An 18,007-nucleotide genomic window follows, 5' to 3' on the forward strand; every position below is an offset into this window, starting at 1 on the left:
ACATTTACCAGTCTACTGGATGTGTAGGACTTTTTACCTTATTCAACGTGCTTGTTTTCTTTTTCCACATGTATCTTTAGCGATTTATTTAATAATTACTATACAAGCTTTAGTGTTTAACATAATTTGTAGCAGATCAACAAATTAAATACATTAGCTGTAAAAGAACTGTCACCAATTTTAAGAAAATTTTAATTCCTTATCAACCCTGTGGTAGTACAAGTATTTAAGAAAGCTTGACAAAAATATGATTTACACATTTATAGATATAAAACACTTAAAATTAGGTATAAATGAGTAACAACTGAGGCTTGATGCCTATTGTTGGTGCACTTCTAGCCAAATATCAGTGGTAAACTCAAAGAGTATGGCTCTTTTTGGAAAAAGGTATTCTTTTGGTTTACGAACACCTGTTGTTTTAGATATTGGTGAAGCCTACACTAAACTGGGCTTTGCTGGAGAGGCAGAGCCTCGTGCAATAATTCCAACAGCAATTGAACAAATTGGTAAGATAATAAGTTTAAATATCATAATGTAAGTGTTATGTATGTATATTTTTGGCATAAGTGTTTTTCGAACGACCAATTAATTTGTGATAACCATCGCTATATCCATAATCTTCAAGCATTATTGGCAAGCAACTAACTTGTAAAATACCATTAATATTCTATCATAAAAATTGCTGGTGTTGGACAAAATAAAGCACAATATTTGACTGCATAATAGATCACATTTGTAGTTAAGTAAAAGTTAAATGCATCTGTGACAAGGTAAACTGTTGCTGAAGAGTTCTTTGTGTATTTTTTTTTCATTACGACATACATATGTCAACAAAGTTTCTATTTGTTGCTGTAACCTGTAACTATAGGTTATATTATGATATAAATTTTAGTTATCTCTTTTATATAACTAGAAGAAGGCAGACAAGCTTATTTTCTATGCTACTCATTGCAGGTGGTCCCATTGTCTACATTTACAGCAGAAATCAGCTGTCTACTGTTAAACATGGGTTACCAGAAAACTTTCAAAAAAGCATTGAATTGTTTTTGGAAAAAATTTACTTTAAATATCTTCAAGTAAACCCCAAAGATCAAAGGGTAATTTTGTGTGAATCACTGTTAAACCCGACAAAAGTGAGAGAAGGAATAGCAAAAGTTCTTTTTACCAAGTTTGATGTGAGTATTTTTGTTATAATTAGCTTTACACTACTTTAAAATTTTTCTGATTTTTGTTGTATAACTACTACATGCTGTGTTTTATTATGTGCACTGCATGAAAAATATAGGCTGTTGATAAGTATTATATTATAGTTTACTAAATTATGCATTATGCAATGTTAATGTATACATTTTAATTTTCTTAAGGTTCCTTCAATTTTGTTTGCCCCAAACCATTTGTTGGCATGCTTCACTATTGCTGCAAGCACTGCTTTGGTGCTTGACTGCTCTTACAGTGAATCATTAGTGATACCAGTAATAAACGGAACACCTGTACTATGGGCTTGGCAATCTGCACCAGTAAGACCATAGTTTTTTTTTAATTATTTGTGCGATAGTTATTATTAATTGCACATTTTATGGGGGCCAAACTCTAGACTTTCAAAGCATTGCATCCTTAGGAAATAAATTGGTTGTCCTATCTGTAGTTTAAAATATAACAGTGTTTTGGAATTTATTACTTTGTTTTTAAATTTTTATTTAAACTTCTTTCTAACAACTGGGTCAGTAATTACAAAATAATAACACTTACTGTTTGATTCAAATTTCTTTGAAATTAACAAAGTACAAAACAGGTCAGCCATTTATGGATGCATTTTTACATTTTTGGACTTCTTTTTAGAAAAGCAATATTTAAAAATGTTGAATTTCAACAAATAAAAAACATTATCTCAAAAAAATTATTTTTACACAAAATGCTGACTATATCATAATAAAAGCATGCATGACACCAAAAAGTTAAATGTGGCAAAATTATGACAATTTTAAAGGATTTTTTTTTATGGTAATAATATTTGTTTGCTGTATTTTATTGTGTCACTTTCATGCACTATAAGGGTGGTTTCTTGCATATTCTTTGTGAGCCACATAAAGTAGGCTACACACGATTTTTGTTTGGTCGGGGCATGAAATTTTTTAAAAATACAAAAGATACTATCGTTTGGCGCCAAAAGATTTTTTTAACTAAATCAATTTTGGCTGAAATTGCATCTTGGAATGGCCCAGGGCGTTAACCTTAGTCACAGTGAAAACCTGTAAAACAATACTTTCTAGCAGGGTGATATAGTTTATCGTGCATTTACTTTAAAACACAAATATAACTTCTAAGTTATCAAAACAGCATTTTAGAAAGTTCCATATAGGACGCACTGCAGCTTGTACCGGTCTAACACATATCAAAATTAGGCGTTCTTGCCCAAGAAATGTGATTTAAATTAAGGTAAATTGATATGAAATCACTCTATTTGCTTAAATCTGTGAACTATACTTGTAAGCTCGGTGGTGCTGTTGTTCATGACACCATAATGGATGATATTGTGGCAAGTGGAAAAGTAAAATCCGAAGATAAAGAACCAAACCCAATTACAAGCAGGCTAACTGAACAAGTTTTAGAAGATATTAAGGTTATATTAATATTAATTGTATATTATTTACAATTTTATGCTCCATGTTGTCTGCTGTTGATTTAATATATATATATATACCTTTTGATTTTTGGCAGGTAAAAGCTTGTTTTGTAACAGAGTATAACCGGGCAAAACAGATTAAACGAGCAAAAACTTACTTTTGGAATAAGGTATGAAACATTCTGTTTCTCATGACTAAAATGTGTATGTAAAAATGATATTTATTTGTATGTAAGGATTTAAATACACATTATCCATATGCATAACACAATTCTTTTTTCAGCCTTTGTAAAAGCCTTTTTTTAATTCTTTTTACCACTAATATCAATCACCAGACTTTTATGAATACATCTCAGTAACCTCTTTGTAATATTAACATGTTTTGTATTGTAATTTTGATGTAACATTTTTGTTGGTAAAATAGAAAATAATTGATTTTGTAACTGTTGCTTAAGAAAAAGTAAAATTTAGCTGCAGTCTATATATTTCACCTGCTTGTAAACTAAAAAATGGTTCAAAAGAATCAGGAAATTAGGTTACAATGCTAGAAAAATTGTATTATAATGTTTACAAGATTTCTTTACATGTGGCTATAAGACATAAATTTACCCAGAAAGTTATCTTTTCTTAAGAACAGTTAATCTGTGTAAAACATTGCAATCTGTTAACTGTTCGGATACCTTGTACTAAAGTGTACAACAATTCAATATATTTTTGACATCTTGGAACATATTTACTATACCTTTTTTTATAATTTTTCGTATTATTTGTTCAGGAACATGGTGTGGCAACAGATTGTGAAGAGTTGCGACCAACGCCGCCACCCGATATGGTTTATCCTATAAATGGGAAGACTCAACTCTTTATACCAGGCTGTTTGCGTGAAGATGCTGCAGAGATTTTGTTTCAACAGGTTGTATTTGGTGACAAACATATGATATTGCCATATCTATTAACAAAACGTTGTGAACAATATGTTGAAGGTCTTTTGCTATCAAGCAACACTTGTATAGTTTGTTCGTAAGGATACCTCAAAGGCAGGAGTGTCCAACTCAAACATGCCGACATGCCAATTTTTATCTTATAACTTCTTCCCATGTCAAAGTTCAGTAACTAATTCTTTTTAATATTAAAAGCACTATTTTACAAAAAAATTAAACGTTTATAAAGAAAACCATTCATAATTGAACAAAACTGCTTCTTTGCAAACATTTGTTCTAACCAAACTCAGAAAATTGGCCTTAGTGTGTAGTAGTAATGCGCATTACTGCATGTAAGTGTCCGTTGGTGAGGTAACTTTTTCTTTATGTTTTGTCACACCAAGCTATATAATTATGTGAATGCTAGCTACAGTAGAATGTTATAATATCAGAAGTAATGGTTATTTGTAATTTCCGCGATTGTTTTATATTGTGAATAAACAATGGCAATTCGCTGTATCACAAATCTACTATTTTTTGACAATTGGCTGAATTATAAATTAAGTAATTCCGGGGGCTTGCATGCCACATGTTGGACACCCCTGCTCAAAGGTCGCTACTTAAGATCAGGTCTACAAAGAGTGACATTAGTAAGAAAGTAAACTTTAACAGTATAAATTTGACTTTTGCTCTCTAAAGAAAACAACAAATTATTTTTAAAATCAAGGCTAAGTGGGTGAATTACTGTTTGTTTAAATTTATTTTGGGCAGTGGTGGCACTTGTAACTAACTGAATTTTTATGTTATATATAATTTAAACGTTTGGCTATTTGATTAATACATAGACAGTTGTACACTATATGTCCATGGTGTCCAACACGTTGCATTCAGGCCAAATTAAAAATTCATTTGTAAAAACTTAAAAAAAAAAAATTCATTTGTAAATTTGTTACACATAAAAAAATTTTTCTGTTTGTTATGAAGTATTGTAATTTCACAAGTTGGAATTACTATTAGAAGTTTGTGTTCACACAATTTTATAGCTAAGAAAATAAATGGGACATGTGCTTTAGTGTTTTATTTTCAGCAAAAAGTTTCTGATTCAGAGCTTCGTCGTGCTGTAAAACAATTAAAAAATATATGATTTGCCCAGGTGCCATTTTGCGTTCGGCCTGAAAAAGCATGCATAAAGTGCCCAAATTATCAAACGTAAAAGTGCTCAAAGAGACTCCCCTGAAGAGTTTTTTGAACTTCCTTTTCTTTCAGGCTGCGTAGTGCATATGTCAATATCATAACTGTGACAGATCAGCTACCCCACTGCCTTTTATTCACTTTAAAACTGTTTAGACACAGCACCTGTCTTTAACGACATGAGAATTATGGAGTTCACCAAATTTGCAAATTCTAAAAAAATATATAGTTATTTTAGATATATTTTAAAATATAATCAAATGTGGGACGCCTATAACACGCTTGCAAGTAAACCAAAAAAGACCATTCCTTGCATACTATTCTTCAATTGGACGTTCTTCAATTGGACCTCCTCCTGATCTTCTGACACAACCTTTTTGCCACCACATACATATTTATTGGCATGTATGTGAAAGAAATTAATTTGATTTTTTTTATTTGCACTTAGTTTTAAGGTAGAGCGATTTTTGGCTTGTGTACTTTAAAAAACTGTGTGTGGGGGGTTTTAGAAGGTTGCGTCTGATTTGTATACAAGCGAGTGGCAAGGTTGGGCAGTGACTGTCGCTATGGTGAAATATTTGTTATAGTTGCTTAAAATATGGTCATTCAGATATATACACCAGCAGCAATAAATACTGATTGCTAAACCTAAAGATGCCAATAAAATGTTATTGGGCAAGCGACTAATGTATAATGCCAGGTGAGATTGATATGGTATCATTAATTCAATTGTTAAGCACACTGGTCTCGGACAAAATAACTACAGGCTTGGGCCAATATCCTGCTGGTTCACACAGCTTAACTGTCAAGTATCGGCAACACAGTACTTACTGTAGTAACGTTATATTTTTTTACTTATTTGAATGCCTAACAATCAGGCTTGGTTTGTACTAGTACGAATAATTTGATGTATAAAAAGGAGCCTTGCAAGGAGTTTCATTTTGCAACATGCATGGCACTATTATCATAAGCTAGGCAAATCTATACTGCTTAACGAACCCTTGGTGCTGATATATCATTAACATATTATGTCAGTTAAGCTTTCAAAAAAAGTTTTTCTGTTTGTATATTTTATATCTCCCTTTTCTTTACAGGACAATGAGCAAGTCTCTTTAGCAACTCTTGTCTTAGACAGCCTAATGCAATGTCCAATTGACTCCAGGCGTTTCTTGGCTGCAAATATACTTACAACAGGTACATTTTATATATATTCTAAATATTTCAGACAACCATAACAATGTTTTTATTACACACCTAGTGTTTTTAAAAGTGGAATCCCTGCTATTCTAGAAAATATAATATCCAAAAAGAATAAAACTCTTATTTTAAATGATTTCTAAAACATTATTGTGTTTTAGTTACAAAATCCCAGCTAAGTTCGCGTCACAATTAGGTTCGGAAAAAATTATAAAATCTAGGTTTAACTTTTTTGCATTTTATTGATATATACAATAGTATAGCTTAAGTTAGTGCATCCAAAGTATCTTTCTCAAATTTTTACACAAGCCCTAAATCACCATCTTCAATTTAGCAATTTATGTATATTCACAAAATCAAACATAGAATAAGACCCAAATCTGCCAGACCCTACCCCAATCGAACATGTCAATGAAAGTTAGTAATGTTATCAACTAGAAAGTTTTACAAGCAAAATTACAGTGCTAAAATTCACAATTTGTCAGTTGTGACTTAAAAGCTTTCATAAAACAACAGTATAGCATTAGTTAGTGCATTTAAAGTATTTTTCCTCAAATCTATGCATCTTCAGTTTAGCTAATTTCTGCCTTGCTTTACGGTTTACGCCATAACACTCATTAAAGTGTATTTATAATGCAAAAATGGAGAAAGTTCCCACCTACCGCTCCGGTTCAAGGGTGAACATAATTGGGATATTAGAGTATGTTACTACTTACGAAATCAATAATAGTATATTACTGCCAAAGTTTTTTTTTTTAATGCATTAAAAAAAATTGCGGATTCATTGCACCTGGCTATTTCATGTTAGATCAAAATAATTTTTGTCGGACACATAATTAGGATAATAAGTACCGTAAATAATTTACCACAGCAAAAGGAACTTATCTAAAATTGCCGGGCACACAATGTTGTCTGCTTTACATAAGACATAACTTGTAACAAGCAGTATATTATTTGGTTGTCGCGGATTGTGAGGCCGATTATCTTTATTTGCTCCAGACATTACCCAAGCCATTAGGCTGGTTATTGGAATGTGGTGGACATTTGGTTATTAACTTTTATGATAATTTAATATCATGATTAAATATAAAATAATGACAAATTATTAGACGAGGTTGGCAAATAATTAACAAAAACATTTCAGGTGGGACCAGTATGTTGCCTGGATTCAAACATCGGCTTCTATTTGAACTAAAAGAATCAGTGCAACAAGGGTCTAAATATTGGGAAAAGGTAGTTTACCAACTTTATATTGCACCAAGTAAATTTCTGTGATATTGACCTCCATATATCAGCTTTCAGAATGCAAGTTTTGTATACATGATCCCCCAATACAACCAAACCTTGTTGCCTGGCTTGGTGCTGCAATTTTTTCATCTCTTGATGTATTCGCAAATCGTTCTGTTACCAAAGAATATTTTTTTCAAGTAAGAAAAGTTTTAATAGTAGTATATTATTGTGTCTGATTGAATGCCAATAGAGTGCCACTTTTTAAGTTGTTAAAAATTTTCAGTTGACTTGTAACAAAACTTAAGTTTAATCGACCAAAGATTATTAGAAAACAGTTAATATAGTTAAGCTAAACATGATGCATTATTAGTTTCTCGAAGGTTTAAAAACAGAGGTTCTTGTTCTTGACCCTTTTTCTATCACGCCCAACCCCCATATTAAATAAATATCTTACAAAAATCAAATTTGTTTAGAGCGATTACACGCTACTTGAACTTGTATGAAAACATATAGCTAAAGTTGTGTTGTAAAAAAATATGTTGATTTAGGTTAATTTGGCTAAAATATGTTTTTGGCAAACTTGTTGTGAAGGCAATTAACTCTGCAGCTGAAATGCTGCAATCGAAACTACCTAAAATGTCCTTAAAAGCGTAAATACATTTACAATACATTCATCTTGCAATAGAAATATTAGATATAAGCAAACAAAAAAGTCTGTTAGGTTTGGTTGACTGGATAACTTTGAATAGGGTTGTGGGTTGTTCTGGAATTGCGTGTAACTTTTGATTTTAAGATGGGCAGAATCTTTCGCATTTGGCAAAAAACAATATAGTTTGGGGGCAATTGTTGATGCCCAACCTGAGTGTGACTGTTACATATTGGTTGTAAATAATCAAATAAAATGATTACAAATAATAGCAAGCAGATATCATAAGAATCCCAACCTAAAAAAGTTAGTAACTAAACTATTAAAATGCTATATAAAAGTTAAATGTTGCAGTCAGGGGCGTATCCAGAAATCCAAAAAGGGGGGTTACGAATTTCAACTTAGGGAAAAAAAAGTTAATGATGTCATAAAATAGTGATTGTATAATGACGCGTCATAAATAAATAAAAAAAACTAACCAAAAACCGTCTATTAGCGTCCAGCACAAGGGGACAGGTGCGTCGTCGACTCCTGCCAGGCGCCAGCTGCAAAACCGCTTTGTATGCAATCGCTAACTTTAGGCGAAAAACTAAACCAAGACGTGAAATATAGGTGACGCATGTCGCCACCTGCAATACTTACGAAGATCGTTTCTCGGGGTGTTATTCGATTAGCGCGACATCTGCGCCGAGCTGTGTGCCAAGTCAGCTAAAATACAAGCACGTCTTGCAGACACTCCAACATCGGATATTAGCGAACAGCGAGAAACATCAGCTACGCCTAACTTAACGTTTTTAGCAAGAAAAAAACAAAAAAAAAACGCTTGATTTATTGTTTTTAATTGTCAAACACGCTTGTTGATCACGCGTGACGTAATTACATAAAAAAACATAAACGAAAAAAAAACGATAATATCACTAACGAAAAGGGGGGGGGAAGGACCCCCCTGGATACGTCACAGGTTGCAGTATAGCTCATGCCTAGCAGTTAAGAAGCGGTGCAAGAAATGCAGGCACTTAATTTCGATTCTTGCGGCATTCACTGCTACAGAAGACTACAAAACAATGATTTTTCCAGAATAATGAATATGAAAAGACCACATATTTTACGCTATGTACAGGTTACTCCAACTCTATCGGCCCATGTCAGCTTATGTAGAAGAAACATTACAGAATGGTGCCTATTAAATCCGGTTTGTGGAGTTGCGTGCATCAGGCCAGTCCTAATATGTCTGTTGAGGATGGTTTTCATTAATGCACCCTTCTTTAGAAAAAGAAACAAACGTGCAACTATTTAAATTTTTAGGTCAATCAAAAACTTCATTGACACAATCACTCTAGGGGGCTACCTATACTGTCGTCTCACTATGTACATAAGAGAACTTGCATAGACTCCATTTATAATAGTTATGCAGCAATTGAGATCATGGAAGAAAATAAGCAAATGTTATACACTATTGCATACCAGACACAGCACAAAACATGATGTTCGATGAAATGCAGTGATGCACAGGCATGTTACTAATTTGGGTGGTGGGTGTCCTGCAGTTTTGGAACCCCTCCATTGGTGCATCCCCTTTCATAATACTTTTCTTTTAAGCATAATGAAAGACTGCCAGATTGGTGTGTTTTGGATCTTAAAAGACCAGAAAGAGAATCAAAGCGTAAAACATCAAAAAAGCTCCAGCCTGTCGCACTGTCGCAAGGGAGAAAAACTGCTAAACCCGGTGAAACTGACACTGTTAAATGATTTACGATTCACTAAAGATTGTGCTAAAAGTTAAAGAAAAAATATGTATTTGCACTTCAAAATGACTATACATAGTAAAAGTATTATTTCATTAAATAAAAAAGTAACGTTTGTAGCTATTATGTCTATCATTAGTATTGTTACCTATATTTAATATTAGCGATTTGTTGAATATATTTATTTATATTTTTAATGCCTGACTTGACGTTGCATTGTAATCCATAAAAAGTTTAACTTCATCACTGAGTATTGGACTTTCTGGTATGTGTTTGGTATCCAAAATAATTTCTAATAAATCATGTGGCGTTGAATTAATAACATTCATTTTTGTCAAAATAATACAATAAACAAACTCTTTGATATCCTTGTGTTGGCTCATAAACCTGTGTTCAATATAAAATGCCGCATTATCCCAGTATGCAACCTGCAAATAAATTTAATACCATTATTGGAAAGAGATAGATTTTAGCATGGTTGCACTTACCTTAGTTTTAACAGCAAATTTTTGAAATAGTGTAAGAGATTTTCGAAATCTTGTGGTCTGTGATGTCATTACCATGTAAACACTGTTTTTGTTGAATATTTTATTGAGTCCTGTATCAAAGAAAAAGGCAAGGCGCGCAAAGTCACACTCTCGTCCATACCTTGCATTGTTCATGTGAAAGAAGGGATCCAAATCTGATGGGGCCACAATACCTTAAATAAAGGAAAGTTCCATTTTTGTGGAAGATACTTCCAATATATAGTTTAAACAAATAAGATGAATTTATACCCTTGTAAAAGTGGTCTTTCAGAAACGACTGTGGATCCTTTGATTTCAAATACAGATTTTGAAGTAGTAATTTAGGAAGCAAGACATAAATCATACGAGCAAAGTACAGAGGAAATTCACTGAATACCACAGCCAAAAGACCAATTGTTAACAATATTTTGTAGGAAATTGATGTTGCAACAAAAACTATGACAAATTTATAACCTCCATATATAATCACAGGTATGGTTGACCAAACAATAAGTCCTGCAAGTTTAAATTTATTAGGCATGATCTACTGGTTTCTTTTTGAATTCTGCAAACATGAATTACAATAAATCAGTAAACAACATATATATTTCAAATATATCCTATGTTTACAGTTTTGTAATGTCCCTACAATTTGGACTCTCCTGATCAATTAGTTATAAACAATTTCACAAATGGATTTCATAAGTTTGATATTTTTAATAGCTTTACAAACATAGTCTTAAAAGTTAACAGGCAGGCATGCTGTGATTATTATTCTGGCTCATCAGATGCGGGTATATTTTTGTTCATCTACCAGTGACTTGATTTTTTCTGTATGTTGCTTGCTTAAACCCGTTTTTCATAATCATTAAGTAAACTAAGCAGATTTTATTGGTATACTGATATTTTTATATAAGTTGCAAGTGAACCAATGTACAGAAGTTGAAAACTTATACCTAATAGGGGAGGCTGTACCAAAGCATTGTTACATACAGGGTTGCCATACAGTGCTTATTTCGAAGATTTGTGCTTATTTTTGTATGCAATGTCTTTGAAAACACTAATGTGGTTATTTATGAGAAACATGCTTATATTAGAGTTGTGTGCTTAGTTTGTATTATTTTAGGTTCTAAAAGTGTTCTTTATCAATATTTCACTTTGACGGAGGAGTGAGAAACTTCATTTATTTGTATTTACCACGTTATTTGACCTAGATTATAACAAAAATGCATTATATTACATAATAACAATATATTGTGAAAGTAATATTACGCGTTTATAAAGCGATGCAGAGCTACAGGCTTCGATAACTACGGGCATGAGTCGCATGCTGCTTTTTATGTAGGCCTGTAGACCAGTGTTGTAAACAAGTCATTTTAAAAAGACTTAAGTCCCAGTCAAGTTATTTGTAAAATAACTTAAGTCCAAGTCAAGTCTTTTTGAATAAATAACAAGTCAAGTCATAATTAGAGCAAGTCAACTTCAAGTCATGTCCTTGTCATAAAAATAAAACGTTAAACCTATTAGAATTTTAATTCGTAAAAAATACTTTATTTCAACCCAAGTCATTTGTTCAAAAGACTTAAGTCAAGTCATTGACTGAAGTCATTACAACACTGCTATAGACTATAGTTACTGCACAGTACAACTTGCCTGAGTTGTTGTCAAATTGTTATGTGCGTCTCTTGACAGTTAACAAAGTATGTTAAGGAGGAGACATCGCACTTAGTGTCTTTCTAGTTGGCTGCCACGATATACAAGCTTAATCAGTAGCCTACATTTTATAATAATATTTGTAGGCTAATGAATTTTGTGAAATTGTAGCTGTAGCGTGATTTATGTAGTATAATTAGTGATATGATAAAGTTTATGAGCACCCCTAATGTGGGTTTGGCACTTCCTAAATTAAGAAACTCACAACGACCCCTGTAACTCTTTAACGCCCAAAGGGGGCGGTACCGCCCACGTTGGGAAACACTATAAAGGCTATGGAAAAAACAGGAATTAGCGCCCACAATGTTACAAACAGACACAAAAAATTTGGAATTACAATTTTATTACAAATCCTGGATCTTGCCCCGGTCATCGGTAGCGTGCTTATTTTTTGGTATGAGCAGATGGTAACCCTGGTTACCTATAATTAAAAAAAAGCATACAGGATTCACATACAACCAAATGTTACATAAATACTGTTTGTGCATCATCTCCAGGGACTATTAAGTGGAATCTGCACTTGCCAAGTATTCATGTCCCTTTTAAAAAGGAAACTTCTTTTTTTGAAAAGCTAATCTAAATAAACACAACATTCATTTTGTACTTTACGAGCACTGACAAAATACATTTTCGAAAAAAATCAGCGATCCAGTGATGCTTACTGTTGATGAGATAAAAATTCGTGGTAAGTAAGATTTGTAAGTAGGTTAATGCGGTTTTACAAAAGGCTAGTAATAAAATTTGATTTTAGATAAATTGGTATTTAAAGCCTCGTCATATAAATTTGGGAATTTGTTGATCTAACAGCAACATACAATATGAAAAATCAATCCTTAGTAAGCAACGTGAACATTTTTGGTTGTTAAAAAAACACAGTAGTCTAATAAGTTTTAATGCCTGGACTCTGGACCGGAGGAACTGTTATTAGAATTCTTGGTATACCTACCTTACTTGAACATTTCTGTGCTGTTAGGGCATTTTCGCATGAAAAATGCAAATGGGCATAAATTGTTGTCGCTTGTGATTTAAGCCATCGATCTTCTGTTGCATATTTTTATTTTATAACCTTCGTTTTCTAGCCATAAAATATTAATCCCAAGACCCACTGCCTAATTTGCGTACTGTTACGCTTGAATGACACTTACTTGGGTCGCGAATGTAAACAAGATTTTGCAACAAAATTCGTTGTATTGTAAAGAACTGATTTTATGAACTAAGTTTAATCAAATTATGCTTATATATTGTAAATGACTCTCCAAACAATTAGCGATCGTATAATTGCATACGCAGTTATCGCAGGAAGTCGTTCACCAACAGTCCCACCAGGGGCGCCCGCAGAAATTTGGCCCGCGAGTTCCGCTTTTTTGGCCCGCGAACTGGTCGTCAGCTTTGCTGCAATCTAGGAATATCACTTCAATTTTTGTTTCTTTGTTATTGCAAAGGACAAAAAAACTTCGTAAATGAACCTTAACGATTTCATAACTACCGTAGCTCAAAGGTGTAGATTTCAAAGTTAGTATATAAGCCATATGCCAGCAATTTTTAACCTGGTGGTTTTGTTTTTCTACTTTTCCTGACTATGTTTTAGCCCAAAGTCTCATTGAGTGCCATTGCATGTTTTCTTATCATCGAATGTATAACGGCCCTATTTAATTACAATTTTTCTATTTTATAGATAAACGATAAAAGTCATCTCCCGTTCAAACTTTTTTTAATCCATATTTTATAATATATGACAACAGGCTTGCAACAGGGGGACTCAAACTTTTTTGCGCGAATCTGTAATATTTTTGCAATATGGCCGTTGTATTGTGTGTCGTCACATCTTTTGAAACAAGATAACGTACTGTTTAAATCAATGTGTCGAGCACGAGCAATTTATTGTGTGCCCAAAACCCTCCTGAATTTACAGTTTAGCGTCAATTCAACCAATTAAACTCAATTTTTTCGCGCTTCGCGCGACCGACAACAATCTTTACTATTTTCAAGTTGTCTCAGTGATATTTAGTGGAAAATTCCGAATTGCTTTTCGTAGGGGGGCGAAAGGCCTATGAAAATTATATAAGTGGGGCGCGGCTGAAAAAAGGTCAAGAACCACTGCAATAGGCTATGTATAATTTGCCAGCAATTAGAAGCCTATAATCGCTATTTAAAAACAATGGCCCCCAAGATAAAAAAAAATATTTTTGGCCTGCGATGAAAAGAAGATGGCCCACGCTGTTCTAGGTCCATGAACGGAACGAGCGCTAAATTTCAAGCACGTCTTTCACCACCTGCAATACTAAACGAAGATCGTTTTTTTCCGGGTGTTATTGTGCCACGATTAGGGCAACATCTGTGCCGAGCTGTGAGCCAAGTCAGCTAAATTACAAGCTGCGGTTGAGGGTAAATAATTTGTGTCTATTGCACACTTAGCACGTGGTCTTACAGTATGCTTGAAGAGCATAATTTTGCGTTATCCATTATTACTTTAAATGGAGACTTTGGAACGCGCACGACAGTCACCATTATACCTCCTTTAAGGCTCGCTTCAGTTAAACAAATGCCGATATTACACCAACATCGAATATTAGCGCAGAGACCGAACAGCGAGGAACATCAGGGTTGCCAGATGGCAAAAATAAAAAAAGCCAAACTTGCCTCAAAAAAGCCAAATTTACTACAGACTCTAACAAGCCTATGTTTTTCCTTAAATTAATACAAAATGCAATAAACGGACATGCTTGTACATTGAATTTCTCTTTTTGCAGCAATTTTTCTAACTTTTGTCAGTTTTGTAAAATTTTCTTGCAATTTTTTTCTCTTTTTGTAAATTTTGTTTGGCTCTTTTTGTGTTAGTTTGATCTCTTCTGAACTTAACACTCATGATTTTTTTGAATAAAACAAAAAAGCCTAAAAAAGCCAAATTTCATTTGGATTTCAAATTTGGCTTTAAAAAATCCAAACTGGCAACCCTGAGGAACATACTGCGTATAACTCGACGTTTTCTAGCGAGAAAAAAACAAAGAAGGTTTGTCTTAGCTTTGTCAATTGTCGAATACACACTTGCTAATCAGTCAACCTAAACAAATAACGAAAGAGAAAAACTTCCAGCGTTTACGGTCGACCAAACAAAAGACGAAAAACGGTGTTTTGCGCTCGATTTTGGTTTCGCATTAGGTTAAGACGCGTGACCCAATTACTTAAAAAGCACGCACAGTTTGTTAAACCATGACAAAAACGAACAAAAAACGATAATAAGGGGGTAAGACCCAGCTAACACACAACGGTTTTTCGACGTTCGGAGTTTTTTTTTATAAAAGTAAACGTTGTGGGAATGTTTTCAAACGAACGTTAAGAAAATACGTCGAGGCGTTGTTATCAAAACGTAATGCAAAACGTAGCACTAACGTCAAAATTAACGTTAGGAAAAACGCAATGCGACCAAACTTCAACGTCATTTGTAACGTACAAACAACGTTAATTTTCGACGTCGAACTTAACATGTATTAGATCAATTTGGACGTCCTTTCGTACGTTTTATGAACGTTATGTCACAACGTTGCGACAAACTACAATACAACCGTTTTAGTACGTCATAATCGACTTTTAAAAAACTTTGTTCAATTGAAGTCCAAGCTAACTTTTTTAGACTATTTTGGACGTAATTATTAACGTTTAACTGACGTTAATTTTTAACGTAGCGTGAAACTATAATACAACCAATTAACAACGTCAAACATGGCGTAGAAACAACGATTGTTACTGACGTCAAGGCTATAACTTTTATTAGACCGGTTTTGACGTCATTTATAACCTCTAATTTACATTTCAGCTTAACGTTGCGTCACACCAAAAAGCAAGCAATTTTAAAACGTCATAAATAACGTTAGGACAACGTTGTGTTTTAACGTATAAGAGATGTCTTTTCTAACGTTTTGTTAATGTTAATTCTTAACGTTGGGATAAGCCACAATGCAACTAACTTTGGAACGTCATACGTGACGTAAAACCAACGTTAATTACTGACGTCAAAACTAACTTGTTTCAGATTACTTAAGACGCCTTTTGGAACGTTGTATTACTGGTTTTTTTTAACGTTACGACCAACCACAATACCACCAATTTCTAACGTCATGGTTAATGACAAACAACCTTGATTACAGACGTCGAACCTAACATGTTTTAGATCAATTTGGACGTCATTTCGAACGTTTTATGCATGTTATGTTATAACGTTGGGACAAACTACAATTCAACCAATTTAATACGTCATAATCGACTTGCAAAACACGTTGTTCACTCGTGGCAAAGCTAACTTTTTTTAGATTATTTTGGATGTAATTATAAACGTTAAACTGACGTTAATTTTTAACGTAATGTGAAACTATAATACAACCAATTAACAACGTCAAAGTGACGTAGAAAGAACGATTGTTTCTAACGTCAAGGCTAACCTTTATTTGGCCGGTTTTGACGTCTTTTAAAACCGTTAATTTACATTTTAGCTTAACGTTGCGTCACACCAAAAAGCAAGCAATTTCAAAACGTCATGAATAACGTTAGCACAACGTTGTTTTTTTACGTAGAATAGATGTCTTTTCTAACGTTTTTGCGTTGGGATAAACCACAATGCAACCAACTTTGGAACGTCATGCGTGACGAATAACCAACGTTAACTACTGACGTCAAAGTAACTTGTTTCAGATTAATTAAGACGTCTTTTCGAACGTAGTATTACTGTTTTTTTTTCTTAACGTTGCGACCAACCACAATACCACCAATTTCTAACGTCATGTTTAACGTATAAACAACCTTGATTACGGACGTCGAACCTAACATATTTTAGATCAATTTGGACGTCATTTTGAACGTTTTATGCACGTTATGTTATAACGTTGAGACCAACTACAATGTAACCAATTTAATACGTCATAATCGACTTGCAAAACACGTTGTTCACTGGTGGCAAAACTAACTTTTTTTAGATTATTTTGGATGTAATTATAAACGTTTAAAAAAGTTATATTTTAACACAGTGTGAAACTCTAATGCAACCTATTACCAACGTCAAACTTGACGTACAAACAACGATTGTTGCTGACGTCAGGGCTAACTTTTATTAGACCTGCTTTTGAAACCTCTTTGATTTACGCTCTACCTTAACGTTGAGTCACACGCAATTTTATAACGTTAAAAATTACGAATGGACAACGTTGTTTGCTGACGTCGAAGCAAACTTGTTTTAGATCACTTAAGGTCTTAAGGCGTCTTTTCGACCTTTGTTTCAACGTGATTTCTTGACGTAATGAACAGCAAAATACAACCAACTTCGGAACGTTATCCGTAACGTAAAAATGACGTTAATTACTGATGTTTGACAACTTTTTGAAGGTGTTTAAACGCCTAATTAATGTTATTTTTACGTTTTGACTAATCACAATATAATTTAATTGGAACATCATACGTGACGCACAATAACGGTTAACGCAATAAAAACAATAAGACGTTAAATACATTTATGGATGTGTTTGCCACCAGGGTATACAGAAAACTGTCACCATTTCTACAAGTGCGCAAACCGGTCTGCAAGTGAAGGTACTTGTGTTTGTTTCGATTAAATACAACGTTTCCAAGCTTTTCGAATCATTATGATGAAAGCGAAAATGCCCTGTGCCTAATAATGATATTCACTTCTCATTTTCTTTCGGTTTATCGAGCAAAAGAAAACTTTGCATGCAACTAAAGTCTACGATCAAGCGAAGGCCTATACAGTTTTGACCAAATGCAAAAATTTATGGGAATTATAAATTTTACGGCAACGCTGATAAATGCGGTAACTTATAACACGCTATTCTATTAAATGCCGCTTTCAAACAGAACTTCAGTTGACCGACTTTAGCGTCAGAATATTCAGTAAATGTGTGTGTGTGTGTGATGCATTTTTGGCTTGTAGTGCGCTGGAGTGAGCTTTCTTGCCTTGAAACTTGGAAGTAAAGGGTCGCCAAACAACAGCGGCGTCCGAACTACGCGCATTTATCTCGACGGGGCGCGCGCGACTTCTCGGTTTAAATTTAAACTGTAAGCCATTTTTATTTAAACGGGTTTGTTGAACGCAACTTTTGCCTAACCGTATAATCAAATTATAATCATCACTTTTGTGAAGTTATGACCTTTATGCTCTGTGTTTTCAAAGCAGTGTGAAATTATAAAGCGAAAGGAAATTGGTTTGTTAGTGGTGACTTTTCAAAAGAAAT

The 18,007-nt window shown here is 33.6% G+C and overlaps 2 protein-coding genes across 4 annotated transcripts; one reads left to right on the forward strand and one right to left on the reverse strand.

Moving 5' to 3' along the window:
• Positions 1-270: 270 nt before the first annotated feature.
• Positions 271-10,291, forward strand: LOC146133090 (actin-related protein 10-like). Its single transcript, XM_083396694.1, has 10 exons — positions 271-506; positions 955-1,175; positions 1,365-1,517; positions 2,492-2,620; positions 2,719-2,793; positions 3,399-3,536; positions 5,829-5,928; positions 7,076-7,164; positions 7,227-7,358; positions 9,407-10,291. The coding sequence occupies exons 1-10, from the start codon at positions 368-370 to the stop codon at positions 9,554-9,556; spliced, it is 1,326 nt and encodes a 441-aa protein (XP_083252820.1). The 5' UTR covers positions 271-367; the 3' UTR covers positions 9,557-10,291.
• On the reverse strand, positions 8,892-12,840 carry LOC146133091 (protein THEM6-like). 3 transcript variants are annotated; one of them, XM_083396697.1, is made up of 5 exons: positions 12,718-12,766; positions 12,109-12,192; positions 10,329-10,574; positions 10,041-10,252; positions 8,892-9,980 (listed from the first exon to the last, which is right to left on the reverse strand). In XM_083396697.1, exons 3-5 carry the CDS (start codon positions 10,420-10,422, stop codon positions 9,738-9,740), a joined length of 549 nt encoding a protein of 182 aa, XP_083252823.1. In that variant the 5' UTR covers positions 10,423-10,574; positions 12,109-12,192; positions 12,718-12,766; the 3' UTR covers positions 8,892-9,737. The 3 variants fall into 3 exon arrangements, with proteins under 3 accessions (XP_083252823.1, XP_083252822.1, XP_083252821.1); XM_083396696.1 differs by lacking the exon at positions 12,109-12,192 and having other exon boundaries at positions 12,718-12,840; XM_083396695.1 differs by having other exon boundaries at positions 10,329-12,835.
• Between the last annotated feature and the right edge of the window lie 5,167 nt (positions 12,841-18,007).

The sequence above is a fragment of the Ascidiella aspersa genome, chromosome 9 (genome assembly GCF_963924565.1).
Source record: "Ascidiella aspersa chromosome 9, kaAscAspe10.2, whole genome shotgun sequence".
Lineage (NCBI taxonomy): Eukaryota > Metazoa > Chordata > Ascidiacea > Phlebobranchia > Ascidiidae > Ascidiella > Ascidiella aspersa.